We start from the raw sequence: 15,763 nt of genomic DNA, 5'->3' as shown, positions 1-15,763 counted from the left end.
TTCTTACGTCAAGAGACAACTGTCCAACCAACGAACCTGGACCTTTCTCAAGAGGTATTTGCGCCTCTCAAAGAAGATGACTAGATCTTCTCCAGGTAGACTGGAATGCAGTGCCTACATAAAAGCTTTCACAGAACAACCATGAGGTAGGGTGCAACCCACACTCTCATTCAGACATCTTCCACTACAAGTTTCTTTGATGACACTTGAGAAATAGTGAAGCCAGAAGAAGAGCCAGAATATTTGGGAGCCATGGAAGGGTGGTGGTGATGGCAAATGGCATGGGAACTTCCAAGACAAGGGGCCCTGCCACCAGGTACATAGACCAGGAGTCTCAAGTCACCTGCCAGGATCCTCTGTGCAGTCCAATTCCATCGTCATATTTTTCTGTGAAAGCTTCTTAAGTCTTCTCTGCCACCTAGCTCCCTCAGTCAGAGTTCATCACAACCTTCCCTCCATACAAACAGCATGCTATTCCTTCTTGGTGCTACTGACATCCCAGAGCCCCATATTTTAATTATCTGGGGAAGACCTGCACAGCCACCAGTTCATAAGCTGCTCACCACCACGGCTGCTGGAAGGTACCTCACAAGACGGCCCAGCCACACGGCACTTGGGCAATGTGGCATTGGAAACTGAGTGAAAGGCAGTGCTAAGGTCATTGCTTGGGAAATAGGCGTGACTTTGGTATTCCCAGGTACTTATGGCAAGATCCAAGTATGAAAGATAAAACAATAAAACTTCTAGAAGAAAACAAAGACCCATTTATTCTTCCTTAGAGGCAAAGATTTCCCAAACACAACACAGAAAGCACGATTAAGGAAAACTGAAAAACTGGATTATGTTAAACTTAAGAATGTCTGTGAATCAAAGGACACACTTAACAGAATGAACAACTAAGGGAGAAAGTGCAACAAGGTATTTGCAAGTTATTCATGTTTTATAGAAAGTAATTCTACCCATTAATAAAAAATTAAATGGACAAGAGACCTAAACAGGCACTTAAGGGAAGAATTCCCAAAAGGCTCATGAACTGATGAAAGAGTCTCAACGTCATTACTCCCCAGGGAAACGCAAACTAAATGCACAATAATAAGACATTACTACAAACCCATCAGAATAGAGAAAAACAAAAAATAGTTAAGATGTAGAACAACTTAGAATCTCCTAAAATCAACAAGTCAGGAAACAAACAGATGTTGGTGAGGTGTGGAGAAAGGGGAACCCTCTTACACTGGTAGAAATGCAAACTGGTACAGCCACTCTGGAAAACAGTATGGAGGTTCCTCAAAAAGTTAAAAATAGAGCTACCCTATGACCCAGCAATTGCATGACTAGGTATTTATCCAAAGGATACAAACATAGTGATTCAAAGGGGCACCTGCACCCCAAGGTTTATAGCAGCAATGTCCACAATAGCCAAACTATGGAAAGAGCCCAGATGTCCGCTGACAGATGAATAGATAAAGATGTGGTATATATATACACACAATGGAATATTACTCAACCATCGAAAAGAACTAAATCTTGGGGTAGTTGGGTGGCTCAGTCGGTAAGTGTCTGCCTTCAGCTCATGTCAGCAGGGGCCTGGGATCAAGCTCTCCATCAGGCTTCCAGATCAGTGGAGAGTCTGCTTCTCCCTTTCTCTCTCCCTCTGCCTCTCCCCTGTTTGTGCTTGCTCTCTCTCAAATAAATAAAATTAAAAAAAAAAATTTTAAAGAGTGAATTCTTGCCATTTGAAATGATATGGGTAAAACTAGAAGGTATTATACTAAGTAATTAGAGAAAGACAAAAATCATGATTTCACTTATATGTGGAATATAAGAAACAAAACACCTGAACATAGGGGAGGGGAAGGAAAAATAAAATAAGATGAAAACAGAGAAGGAGATAGACCATAAGAGAGTCTTAACTCTAGGAAACAACTGACGGTTGCTGAAGGGGCATGGGGGATGGGGGAACTGGGTGATGGACATTAAGAAGGGCACGTGATGTGATGAGGACTAGTGTTAGGTGAAACTGATGAAGCATGGACTTCTACCCCTGAAACTAACAATATACTATATGTTAACTAAATATAATTTAACAAAAAAAAAAAAACTTTTTTAAAGGCATAGAACAACTTAAACTCTGCTCACAGATCTGTAAACTGACACAGCTACTTTTGAAAATTCTTTGGCACTACCTATGAAGCTGCTTAAATGTATACAAATGGTAGTTACACTGTGGTGAGCATACCACAATGTACAGAGTTGTCCAATCAGTATTTCGTATACCTGAAATTCATGTTAACATTATGTGTCAACGATACTTCAATCAAAAAAATTTACAGGATTAAAGAATGTATAACCTAAGACCCAGAAATTCCATTCCTGAGTACAAAGCCAACTGAAATGCAGATACACCCACTGAATGACCGATAGGCCAATATTCATAGTCGCTTTATTTATAATAGCCCCAAGCCAGTAACAACCCAGAAACGCATCAACAGTACAATGGACAAATAAACTAAAACATATGATAACATTTCACACTGTGCTGGTTCATACAAACTCATGAGGAACCATTTCTAGATTCTCAGGAATTTTATAAACTGTGTGTTAAATAGAACAGTTATTAAAAATATATTATATATACTTACACTTGAAAAAATTTTATTTAAAATAAAAATAATTCATAGTCAAAGTAATCATTGTCTATCATTTAACTGCATTTTACCCCCTATTTTTTCATATCATTTATATTCAGTTTTACCTATATGGGGGTACATTGCTACTATTCTACTATGTACCTCTCCCCAGCTCTCCATTCAACAAGACCATTTTGGTAGCTTGAAATTGGCCATTGTGGGCATATTTACACGACGGAAATTAGCAAACACTACAAGTCGGACTTTTTACTCTTTTATTTTTCTTTTTTCTCTCCCAAGAAACAGTCGTTTTAAATAATTACCACATACTGCTGCTTCAGATACTGAACAGCCATACAGCAATGAAAAAAGAATGAAACATTATCCTTGCAAAATAAGAATGAATCTCAAAGACTTGTTGAATAAAAGATATCGAAACAAAATAGGTCACATGACATGATATCATATCTATAAATTTCAAAATGAACAAAATTAATTATCAGGATAAAGATCAGAATAATGGTTATCTTAGGGGAAGTTACCGACTGGTTTGGGACACAAGAGAGATTTCTGGGGCCTGGAAATACAAATCTTGATTTCAGGGCTCATTAACAGGTATAAACATATATAAATATTTATTAATCCATATACTTAAAATATGTACATTTTATCATATGTAAATCCTATATTAAAACTAAAAATGTAGGGGCGCCTGGGTGGCTCAGTGGGTTAAGCCGCTGCCTTCGGCTCAGGTCATGATCTCAGGGTCCTGGGATCGAGTCCCGCATCGGGCTCTCTGATCAGCAGGCAGCCTGCTTCCCTCTCTCTCTCTCTCTGCCTGCCTCTCCATCTACTTGTGATTTCTCTCTGTCAAATAAATAAATAAAATCTTAAAAAAAAAAAAAAAAACCTAAAAATGTATAAATCACCCCCAAAAAATCACTATTGAGACTTGCAACATATAAATATGCGTACATTTGTATCCATATGCATATAATATATGCACATATGCATTGCTTTCTTAATATGATTTTTTTTTCTTTCTAATAGAATTTTATTTTTTTATTTTTTTTTATTTCCAGCATAACAGTATTCATTATTTTTGCACCACACCCCGTGCTCCATGCAATCCGTGCCCTCTATAATACCCACCACCTGGTACCCCAACCTCCCACCCCCCGTCCCTTCAAAACCCTCAGATTGTTTTTCAGAGTCCATAGTCTCTCATGGTTCACCTCCCCTTCCAATTTTCCCCAACTCCCTTCTCCACTCTAAGTCCCCATGTCCTCCGGAGCAGCAGAATTCCAATTAATATGATTTTTTTTAAAGATTTTATTTACTTGAGAGAGAACGAGGATGAGGAGAAAGAGAGCATGAGAGGAGAGAGGTCAGCGGGAGAAGCAGACTCCCTGCAGAGCAGGGAGCCCAATGTGGGACTCGATCCCGGGACTCTAGGATCATGACCCGAGCTGAAGTCAGTCACTTAACCAACTGAGCCACCTAGGCACCCCTTAATATGATTTTTTAAACTTTTATTGAAATATATCACTGATGATGCTTTAATATGCCTAAAATCTGTCAGGCAAGGCTCTAATGCTTGTTTTTAAAGCTTTAAAGTCTTGGTTTTGAAAGAGAAAATTCTATTCTGAAAAAAAACTTAAGTATGTGTTCAATATATGTATGTAGAATATTATTCAGGCTTGAAAAAGGAAATCCTGCCATTTGTGGAGGACATTATGCAAAACAAAGTAATCGAGACACAGAAAGACAAATATTACACTGTCTTAGTTATATATAGAATCTAAAATAGTCAAACTCCTAGAAGCAGGGAGTAAAATGGTGGTTGCCAATGGTGAGGGAAGGGGAAATGGGAAGATGTTGGTGAAGGGGTTAGAAGGTATCAAGTTACAAGAAGAGTAAGTCCTGGAGACTTCATGTGTGGCAATATGAATACAGTTAACAACATCGCATACTCCAAATTTTCTAAGTGTTCTCACCCCAAAATAAGAAAATGGCGACCGTGAGGTCATAGAAACCTTACCTGGCAATGATTTCACAATATATACAAATCTCCAAATATCAAGTTGTACACCTTTATATAGAGAATTTTTTCTCTCTCTCTCTTTTTTTTTTTTTTTTTTGAGAGTGAGAGAGAACACATGAGTGAGGAGGGGTGGTGAGAGGGGCAGAGGAAGGAGGAGAGAGAATCCCAAGCAGGCTCCACAGCCCTCAGATCATGACCTGAGCTCAAATCAAGAGTCCGACACTTAACCAACTGAGCCACCCAGGAAATCCTGCCATTCAGAAAATTTTTATACATGTTATGTAAATCTATATTCTCTCTCCAACTCTTTAAGAGAATTTTGGAGGTAGCCAATCACTAATGCCGACCCAGCTGCTATATCAAAGATAAGGACTGCGGATTAGCAGTCTGGATGGCAAAGGTGGCTACCAGACACGCAGGGAAACTTGGTGTATGTAAGTTTGGAAACTTTGTTTTATACATTTGTAAATTAAGTTACTAGATCACTATAGTAAACTTTTATATGTCATTATACCTCAAGAAAGATAGCAAAAAACTGAGTAAGTAAAAATATGTAAATTTTTTAGTAAAAGTAAAAAAAAAGTAAAAATCTGTAAAATTTTTTCTGAAATTTGTTCTACTGAAGGACTCAGACACTCTAATGAAGTCTCACTCAGCCCATCATTGCTGAACTACCAACCTGTAAGTTCTGTAAGAAGTTTCCTGCCGTCATGAGTTTTAAAGATTCCTGCCACGACGGAATTGTACAGCTTTTTTCCAGGTCAATTTTCACTGCATTGACTTTCCTTTGAAACAGGAGCAGCACACAGTCCATGATCCTCATGATGAGGTGAGGGGGTCGGCCCAGCGTGCGGACAGTGGCGATGTCGGAAGGCTTGATGGTCTGCGGAATGACAGGAGGTCATCATCCCACCTCAGATAAGACAGTGTGGACCAACTTTTCATCTTTAAATGCTACTTGGGCGGAGGAAAGCAAGCATTTTTGGAGTTAGATGCCAAGTCATCAGGCTTAAATGCATAGTTAATCCCCAAGAAATGCCAGGTCCCCAAAAGTTCAAACTTTTACAATTCAACTGGCAGTAAGAGGAGAGACAGTGAGGGAAATGTCGGTGAGCAGCTAAGAAACTGTGACTTCTCTAAAATCACACATACCACTCTGTGTCAGAAAAAGATGAGTATAATCTCAAAGAAAAAGAATACTCAGCACTTACGGAGCTATGAGGAATTCTCAACCAGGAAAACTCCCGGCTGGTGCCGTGCTTTTTACTCATTAGTTATGTAGGTCAAGAATCTGCCTCTCTCTTTAGCAACCCAGACTTGTCACGGTGGACTAACCCTCACACGTAGCCCCGGGGCTGACAGATTGAATAATTAGAGTTTTCTGAGCTGGGAAATGACCTTTAACTTATGGAACTGAAGCAATACGATTTCACTAAGTCAGAAAAGTCCTGTCGCATTTCTAGTATGGAGATTCTAAAAGAGTAAATTATTTAATAGTCACATAGAATGATTGTGATTGTTAATAACTGCTCTATCTCTTAGCCTCTTTATGGAATAAGTATTGGAAAAATATGAACTATGAGAATCTAAAAAAGTCTTATTTCTAGGACAAATAGTGTACACTCATTCCTTCCAGATCTTATTTGCGTGTGCCTACCCCCCATCAAATGAAGGTGACCAATGACCTTCTTATCAAAGCTACTAATCTTTTCTCTGAGGATTAAGAAAAAATAATGAAGATGAAAACCACTGAACTTGTTAATTAGAAATGTAACTACTTTGAAAATGTTTGTGTCAGGATTAGTTTTTGTGAACACAAGACGACTGGAAGTGAAGGGGAATTTGTGTTCAAGAGCTGGCAATGGCAGATAGCTATCGATAGGAGATGTGTGCCTAGAAAAGAAAGGAGAGAGATACAGCAGCCAGTGGAGAAAGTAGGGTCGAATAAACGTTGTGTAAGCTGTAGGAGCTGGACATGCTTATTTTACTTTAGCTTTAAAAGGGAGCCTTCTCAAACAGAATTGAGCTCAATTATGTTAGGTGCCCAGGTAAAAGGAGGTGGAGGAAAAGGGATATCTAAAGTCCAACCTATTTCAGCTAAGTATTGGATTCCGCTTTTACTCTGCAGGCAAAGCAGTATGATTGCCACAGAATTTCCTAGATATCCTTGCAATATAATAGTTATTTAACATCTGGAGGTATTTTGTATGATTGCATGGAGTCAGATTAGCTTTGAGATAGGATGAGAAACAATCTTTGCTATTACCTTATTTGTTGTACAGATTTATGTGACCTGATGCCAAAAAGTTAGCTTGACTGGGTCTGGAACTTCTTAGAATATGTTGGTAGTACCATATTTTAGGATTTCAAAAGCTCACAAAAAAGCAATAAAATGGAGGCAGAACCAATAAAGGAAATTGTTGAAAATCTCTCCAATACACTTCATCCTGTCACCCCTGTTTCCACCCATTTCAGCACTAAAAATTAATTTTATAATGCAAAGTATCTTAGTGGTTGAGAATATGAAATTAGAAGGATAAAGGAAAATATTTTATAATATCAAAAGGATGACAAGTTTTTTTTAAATCCTGGGAAAATGTACACCTTTAAGCATGATCTAAGGGCCATATGATCTGTTTCTATGATGTCATTAGGTATGGAGATTTCTTTACATTTTATCAATATATTCTCTCTGTTGATCAGAGACTCTCGGTCTGAAGCCAAGATGCCCCAAAAAGGGGAGTGTAGGGAGATCAGGATCTTGAAGAGATATCTGCACTCCCATGTTCACTGCAACATTATTTATAAGCGCCAAGACCTAGAAGAAAGCTAAGGGTCCACCAGTGGGTGAGTGGATAAAGAAATGTGAGACACATATATATACACAATGTGTGTGTGTGTGTGAGTGCCTATGTACAATGGAATATATTCAATCTTAAAAAAAAAAAAAAAAAAAGAAAGAAAGAAAGAAAGAAAGGAAAGAAAATCCTGCCATTTGAGACAAGGATAGACCTAGGGGCCATTTTGCCAAGTAAGGTAAACCAAATACAGAAAAACAAATACCGTATGATCCCATTTATATGGAATATAAAACAGTCAAGATTCATAGAAGCAGAGAGCAGAATGGCAGTGGTCAGGGCCTAGTGGGGAGAGGAAAAGGGAAGCTGATGGTCAAAGGGTACGGATTCTCAGTTATTCAAAATAAAAAAGCTCCGGATATCTACTACAGAACACAGTGCCTGTGGTTCATACTGTATCATATATTTCAAATTTGTCGGAGGCTAGACTTTAGATATTATGCTAAATGTCTTTGACACATAAAATAATAGCAACATTAAAGGGAGCGGGGGAAACTTTGGGAAGTAGTGGACCTGCCAGTGGATTTGAAGGTGGGGATGGTTTCACAGGTACACACTTATTCCCAAACTCCCCAAGGTATATACACTATACATGTCCGGCTTTTTACACACCAATTGTATGTCGATAAACTGGTCTTAGAAAACGGGTCAGGGGGAGATGAGGAGGCCACCAACCTGAGCGACTAAAGACCTCCCAGAGCTCCGGGGATCAAGAAGCCCAGTTTAGCCAGCGTGAGGACAGAGGAAAAATAAGTGAGGACATACCCCGGTAAGAATAGTGTGGAAAGTTGGAGAGATACAGGAGAAGGCTATCGCTTCATTGTCTCAAAAGAGTAGAAATTCATATTTGTCTATTGTTCAGGAAACTTAAAGACTCAACTTGGGTCAAAAAGACTGAGAAGTGGGGTACCTGGGTGGCTCAGTGGGTTAAAGCCTCTGCCTTCAACTCGGGTCATGATCCCAGGGTCCTGGAATCAAGCCCCGCATCGGGCTCTCTGCTCAGCAGAGAGCCTGCTTTCCCCTCTCTCTCTGCCTGCTTCTCCATCTACTTGTGATCTCTGTCAAATAAATAAATAAAATCTTAAAAAAAAAAAAAGACTGAGAAGTGTTTCAGGAAGGGGTTAAAAAATTACATTATCAAGTAATAAGGGATGCTCAGCTGAGGTTCTAGAACCTGAATTAGCAGTGGACAGAGCAGCAGGCTTCACCTCTCCAGCTGTCTCCTGGAACCAATAACAGAGGGCCACAGAGGATTAAGATTGAAGTAAAAGTAATCTTAAATTGAGTCCCAAGAAATCTTATATTGAGTCTTCAACACTCAACCAGCCCCGTAAGGTGTGGCCCATTTCACCAAACTCATCATATGTTCTCAGAATCCAACCTTCTCTAATTTCCCCATTTCTGTTCTTGCCCCACAATTGCGCTGAATAATTGTCAGAGGCCGTTCAAAACCCGCCATTCATGAGCTCCTTACATCAGCAGTTCCGCATTTGGATAATTCACAGAAAAACTCAGGACACACCGCATCTCACAGACCTGCTCCAGTGTCCTCAGTGCATGAGGAGGGAAACATTATCTTAGAAATTTCATGGGACATTCCCGACACCGTGTGCCTTATCGTTGACAGAGTGGAAATGAGAACCCGGACTCCTGACCGTCAACATAGGACGCTGCCCAGCATTCATGAGTGAAGAAAATGAGACGGGAAGTAGCAAGTGAAAAATCTCTAAAGGGCTAATAACACCTCCCTGCAGAAAACACTCCTTGGAATGGTTCCAGTAGGTCTGAAGCAGTCGAGCGTTTCCTTGCTGTTACTCATCATTTCTTCATCCTCGTCCCTCGTCTCTGGCACTACACGTGACATCGGCCACACGGCACAGATTTACCTGCAAGGCTGCTTCTGCTTCTTCTAAAGCTGGTTTTGCCGCTTCCAGTTTCTCTTCGGCAATGGCCTTATCTTTAGAGATGCCGTCCACAATTGCCTGGGCCTTGTCCTTCACTTTCTGTACCTCAGCCTTGACCTTTTCGGCAGCCTGCGCCTTCATTGTCACTTCTTTTAAGACCTAATTCAATATAAAACAAAACAAATCTTGTCAAACATAACTTGTCAAGCTGAAAACGTACACCTTCCCTTGATCTGTTGATTTTGTCCACGTCTAGGAGATTTCATGGAAAATGAAGAGTACTGTATTCTATTAGAAATAATGTATCCTTTCATGGATACAATGTAGTGAAGATGTGTACATTGTTAAAATTTATTACCAGGAATGTAAACCTGGTAATACACCTTGCAGTATGGTCCAAGCAGGAGGGCCCACACACCGTGTCAGCTTTCTCATTGGCCACTTGGAGCTCCTTTTCTTTCACTTCCAGTTCTTTGCTCAGGACTGCAACAGACTCTGAGGCTTCTTTTAGCTTTTCCAATCCAGTATTCATTCTAGGATTAAACATCCAAGCAAGCCATGTTAAAATGTGTGATATTTGGCCACATTTTCCAAGCACGGATCCATTAATATGGAGAATAATGGTCATATTTGAAGAATGAGTGTGTCTGCAAGTAACAAATCCCAGAGGGCTTGACAAAAAGAATATGCACCCAGGGTTGATGCTGGACTGAGTCCATGTGCATGTTTTTTCATAGACCGTGTGTGGGAGCATGAACTTGTTACAACCCTGCAGAACATGAAGAATGGGTCCAGAAGCTGTATCATGAAGGATACATGCTTAATGAAGTTCAATTCAATGGCAACAGACTTCAAATGCTTGAAGCCGTATCACAGAAGAAGGAAAATAAATAATTTATATATACTTTTAAAAGACAAATTAAATTAAAAGAAGAAAGATTTGGGATCAAGGAAGAAACCAATCTGAAGTCATCGGAACAAGCCTGTGAAGGGACCGCTCACTGTCTGGACCTGAGATAATGGTCCCTCAAAGACCAGAGCTCTCAGAGTCAGCCAGTCCAATCTCCCACCCGGGGTGCCTTACGGAGCAGCGCTGGCTGGTCCTGGCCATACACAGAAGAAGCTGGAAGTGTTCAGAAAAAAGCAGGCAGAGCAGTGAGACCTGGAACAGGCTTCGGTGAAGTAGGGGATTCAGTGCAGTGAATATGCAGTGGACGTCAGCATCAGTCAGACTCTCCTATCCTAGACGCCGTAAAGGATGGGAAGAGAAGGACAAGAGGAGGGAGGCAGGAAGCATCGCTACCAGATGTCCCTCCGTATTATGAAAACTGGTAGGCCACATAAACACCGGGCAAGAATAAAGCTCCTAGCAATCACGGAATAATCCTTTGAATAGGCCTGAGGAGCGGGTGTCTCGGCCTCAGCACAATTGGCATTTGGGGCTGGCCGATTCTTTGCCGTGGAGGGCTGTCCCGCGTACCACAGGATGTTCAGCAACGTCCCTGACCTCCCTCATTTGATGCCGGTAGCACCCCTCCCAGCCCCTACTGCCTAAGCTGTGACAAACACAAATGCTTCTAGTCATTGCACAATGCTCACTAGCAGCAAATGTGCCGCCCGTCGAGAGGCACTGTTGTAAAATCACCTTGTATCTGACCTTCACACTTACCTATTGGCCAGAGTCTGCACTTCCACACGCTTTTCTCTGTATGTGCACTTATATCCCTGAATAAAGGAGAGGTACGACTTGGGAGTCACGTGAGTAGAGCGTCGGAATCTCTGGAAATAGTCGACACACTTCTCAGCTACCCCATCCTGGAAGGAGCCCATGCACTGGACCACCTCCTTCTTGGTTTCTGAACCGCAGTCAACGTCATAGGAGGACAGGAAGTGTTCGGACACTAGAAAGAATAACGATGGCAACGTGTGAAATATGAACACGAATCACCATTTTAAGAGTTAACTAATTATGCTTGAAAGATTTAGACATTTCTCGGGACTGCAGACCATTTTAGTAGCTCCAGCTAGGTAGGTATCTGTTGACATTTTTGGCCCCAGGCCTACGACTTCAACAGTTTTATTTTCCCTTTCATATACAAAACTATCAGGGCACTCAAGCCTGTCATCGGTCTTTGTTTTCTGGTACTTATGCAAAGAAGTCTCTTCTCTCTGGCTGCGGGTTCTGCCCAGGAGCCAGACTATTCTATACTGTTCTATACAGAAGGGCCAAGGGGCACAAATAACTCAGAAATCAGTGCCCACTGGGTACTCATATTTAACAAACCCATTTATTTTTAAAGGCAGAACCTGTCATACCTTTAATTCCCCCAGGCCGGGACTGCATTTGGTATGCGGAATGCTTGTCACGAAATTTTTATATGCCTGGGCCACCTTGTTCTCAAACGTGGCAGCTAGCCACCTACAGTCAATTCTAATTTACAGTGCCCTTTAAAATTGTTTGGGTAAAAACCTCCTGTTGGAGACCGTTATCTTCCCAACAGCACCAATCATGGGACCAATTCTAAGGCAGCATTTCCTATTATAGGAATAGGCCGTAAAGTCAGAGCTCATCAATCACCTCGTATACATCAGCATCTGCTGCCCTCTCACCCCGTGATGGGCCATGATGTGAGACTCTAGTACAAAGCTTGGTCTCAACCCTAAAGAACTGACAAAAGTTATGCATGACACAGTTAAGAATTATTATAACCATCTTTACATAGCTTGGAAAAATTTGCCTATGGATTTGCTTGAAAAGTACTTAGAGTATTAAATAATGTACATAAGGGTTGCAGATAGAAAGATGACCAATAAAAAGGGAAGGAAAGAGAAGGAATCAAGTAAACCTGATAGGTGAGAGTTGGCGAAGATATAAAAAATGATCAGTAATCACTCGCTAAATTAACTTATTAATGCAGTCATCATAGAGCAGTATTTACATCTATGTAAATAATGGGTATCCTCTACCAGTTTGGTTACAGACATAGTTTACCATATACAGTGAAAGGCAATAAATCAAGACTCAGAAGTCATATTTTCTCATGAGTTAAGAAGCCTCTACAAAGAATATTTGAAATTCCAGGAGGTTTAAGTCTAGGCACTGGAAACATCGAAACAATCCTTGCTTATGATGATATTTTTGTAGGTATTCAGTCCAACAGTTGCAATATTCATCATGTACTACACACGATACTAAATGCTTTACTCAGCATTATGCTGTATCCTCAGAGAAGTTCCCACTTCCTGAAATCCCCCCTTGATTTAACCATGTAATGATTTTTTTTCCTTTTTATATGAACAGAGGATATCAAGAATGGTGACTTATTTCTTTATATAGCAAGTATTCTTTATATCTCTCTAAAAAGTCAAAGAGAATAAAAATAGGGTGGATTCAAAGTATATTTTTCCAAAGACCCCAATCTCTGATGCAAGAAAGGTTATGAAAAGAATCAGATTTCAGACTTCCAGACTTTCATTTAGAATGGCCCACACATGCTAAGACTCAAGCAAGAGGCCTTGGAAAACCCTTCCAAGGTCATTTTCATTATCCAATCACCAAAGCAGCAATGCCATTTTTGGGGCCCACTTTCAGACTGATGCTTGAGGTTGGTGTGGGTTATATTTGGTCATATATGTTCATATCACCTGATGGGAATGAAGTAGGGTATGAGTGGGATAGAGAAGAGAATGCTGGGCTCCATCACTGAATTTTGGTGTCCTCGGATTTCTACTTCATTTAGATTAGAAGCACTAAAGTCACAAAGTGAAAAAGGCGCATTGGTTGCCTTTCCAGTAGCCATCTTCTCTCTTTGCTACTAAAAGAATCTCTCTTTTGCTCAGGGTAACAATCTGCCCAACTAAAATCCTTCGATTCCCCGGACTCTCTTATAAGTAGGGGTGACTCAGTTCAGGCCAATGACATGCAGACAAAAGTTCTGGAGGAAGAATGTTGTCCTGAAATAAAAGGCGAACTTCACGAGGCATTGACAGACATGATGCTCGGGGACGCGGCAGCCACTTTGTGCCTGTAGGAGTAAGAGCCACATCCCGAGGATGACAGCGAGGTGGAAGGAGTAAGAGTCCCCCAAAGGCACCATCCTAGACTGCACAACTCTGCATTCTCTTGGTCGCAGGAAAAAGGGAGAGGCCAAAAAAAAAAAGGACTTGTTTGAGCAATGACTTCTCTGGTTTTCTCTTACAGCCAAACACATCTTAACCGATACAGTCAGAGGGTAAGCAAGTCTAATCTTGGCAAATCCTAAATCACAGAACTGTATCAGTTAATCCTTGCAACATCCCTAAGTAATGAATTTTAATATGTACCTCTTGTAGATAAGAATAATGAGGCTTAGAGAAGTTTACTTGCAGATGACAGATGTGCGATTCTAACCCAAGGGTGATGGGCTCCAAAGTCCATGTCACCTTGATGCAGAAATTTAAAGAGAAATTTAAAGAGAACCAAACTATGTAGTCTAAGGAAGCATGTTTAGTTGCAGCCAATTAAAAGTTCAAAAACGTTTATTGACTACTGTGCTTCATAAATAAAATGTGCTAATTTTTCTGGGAAACCACGGGTACTATTGTGGTTAGTGTTACTTTTTGAGGGGTGTATTAGGTGTCCTAGCCTCTTTTACGCTCTCTCGCTAGTGGCCAGCAGGGACAGAAGCAGGGGAGGCTAACTCATAAGACCAAAATCTTGAATATTATTTATCAGGTAGTAATCTTCAAAGGGGGCCATTTTATTTACATAATTTAAATGGCCTACCTTCAAAAAAATATGCCATAGAAGTGTTATTGATTTTGCTTGAGACTTCAAGTGAAGATGGTCTATTTTCATAACAATGGACAGGTTTAAAATGTAATCTAGAAGAACATTAAAAATTGTCTTTTACCCTTAGAGAAATCTAAATGAAGTTTATGGATTTAGTAATAACATTAGAATCACAGAATATCATTAAGAAACACAGGACTATCATCTTAACAATGCTGGAATTAAAAGACAAAACCTAATAAAAAATGAAATACAAAAGGAGAATCAAAATGCCTCAGCTGATAGAAACCTCTGCCTTTCAGTCCTCCCCCCCAAAAAAATTAAAATGTAATACAACACTACAAATTGATGCCAATATCCTCAAACAAGCCTCTGAAAGAGGAGAAACTACTTTAAATCAGAAATTCAAAATTAGGGATGCTGGGGTGGCTCAGACGATTAAGAGTCTGGCTTCGGCTCAGGGTAACGATCCCAAGGTCCTGCTCTCCCCCTGCTTGTGCTCTCTCTGACAAATAAATAAAATCTTAAAAGAAAAGAAATTCAAAATTAAAAAGAAACTGACCAAATAATGTACCAAGAAGAAATGCAAAAAGAATCGATTGAACTCAGGAAATAAAAAATAAAAGACAAAACCAGCTTAGAAATAAAGACTAAAATATGGGGCACTTGGGTGGCTCAGTGGGTTAAGCCTCTGCCTTCAGCTCAGGTCATGATCTCAGTTTCCTGGGATCGAGCCCCATATCCAGTTCTCTGCTTCCTGTTTCCCGCCACCCCCTGCCTGCCTCTCTGCCTACTTGTGATTTTTCTGTCAAATAAATAAATAAAATCTTTAAAAAAAAAAAAAAAAGAAAGAAATGAGGATGAACATAAAAGTAACCAAGGAAGGGACAAAGAAGGGGAGTGGAGAAGAAATACAAGACAGGACCACCAGAATGAAGATAAGACACTTAGAAATAATTACTTCAAAACAACTCCATATATAGCTTTAAAAAAGGGGGGAGGGTTGCCAAAATGGAGATTATGAAGTGTTAGAAAAGACACGATTTTACAGCATTAAACAAAGCGTATTAAACAAACATTAAACAAAATGCTTCATCAAGAGACTTAGTCAATTTAAATTCACATATATAAAAACCTTACATTTTTTCCAACAGCACTTTAGTTACTAAATACTACAAAATCTACGATTAACTTTCTGAGCATCTTTATTTTTTTTAAGATTTTATTTATTTGAGAGAGAGAGAGAGTACAAGTGAGGGGACATGAGGCAGAGTGAGAAGCAGACTCCCTGCTTAGCAGGAAGCCCAGTTGCCTGGGATCATGACCTGAGCCAAAGGCAGACTCTTAACTGACTGAGCCACCCAGAAACCCCCTTAGCATCTTTTAATGAGAAAAATACTCTATACAATAACAACAATTCAAACAAGAAATTAAGAAAACAATCTAGTTTAGAATTGCATCAAAAAGAATAAAATACATAGGAATAAACTCCACCAAAGAAGATGAAAGACCTGTACACTAGAATAATAAAATACTCATGAAAGAGATTAAACACA

At 40.0% G+C, this 15,763-nt stretch overlaps 1 protein-coding gene across 1 annotated transcript in view; it reads right to left on the bottom strand.

Annotated features, from left to right (window-relative positions):
- Positions 1–15,763, bottom strand: part of DNAH5 (dynein axonemal heavy chain 5) — a 264,535-nt gene that overhangs the window by 53,029 nt on the left and 195,743 nt on the right. The window contains exons 56-59 of the mRNA XM_032337743.1: positions 11,106–11,337; positions 9,855–9,969; positions 9,419–9,595; positions 5,354–5,557 (exon numbers count right to left, since the gene is read on the bottom strand). Coding sequence (XP_032193634.1) covers positions 5,354–5,557; positions 9,419–9,595; positions 9,855–9,969; positions 11,106–11,337 — 728 coding nt within the window. The remainder of the gene's footprint in view (positions 1–5,353; positions 5,558–9,418; positions 9,596–9,854; positions 9,970–11,105; positions 11,338–15,763) is intronic.

The sequence above is a fragment of the Mustela erminea genome, chromosome 3 (assembly GCF_009829155.1).
Source record: "Mustela erminea isolate mMusErm1 chromosome 3, mMusErm1.Pri, whole genome shotgun sequence".
NCBI classification, from domain to species: Eukaryota; Metazoa; Chordata; class Mammalia; order Carnivora; family Mustelidae; genus Mustela; species Mustela erminea.
The sequence above is the reverse complement of the archived record's forward strand: the minus strand, read 5'-3'. Positions and strand labels throughout refer to the sequence as shown.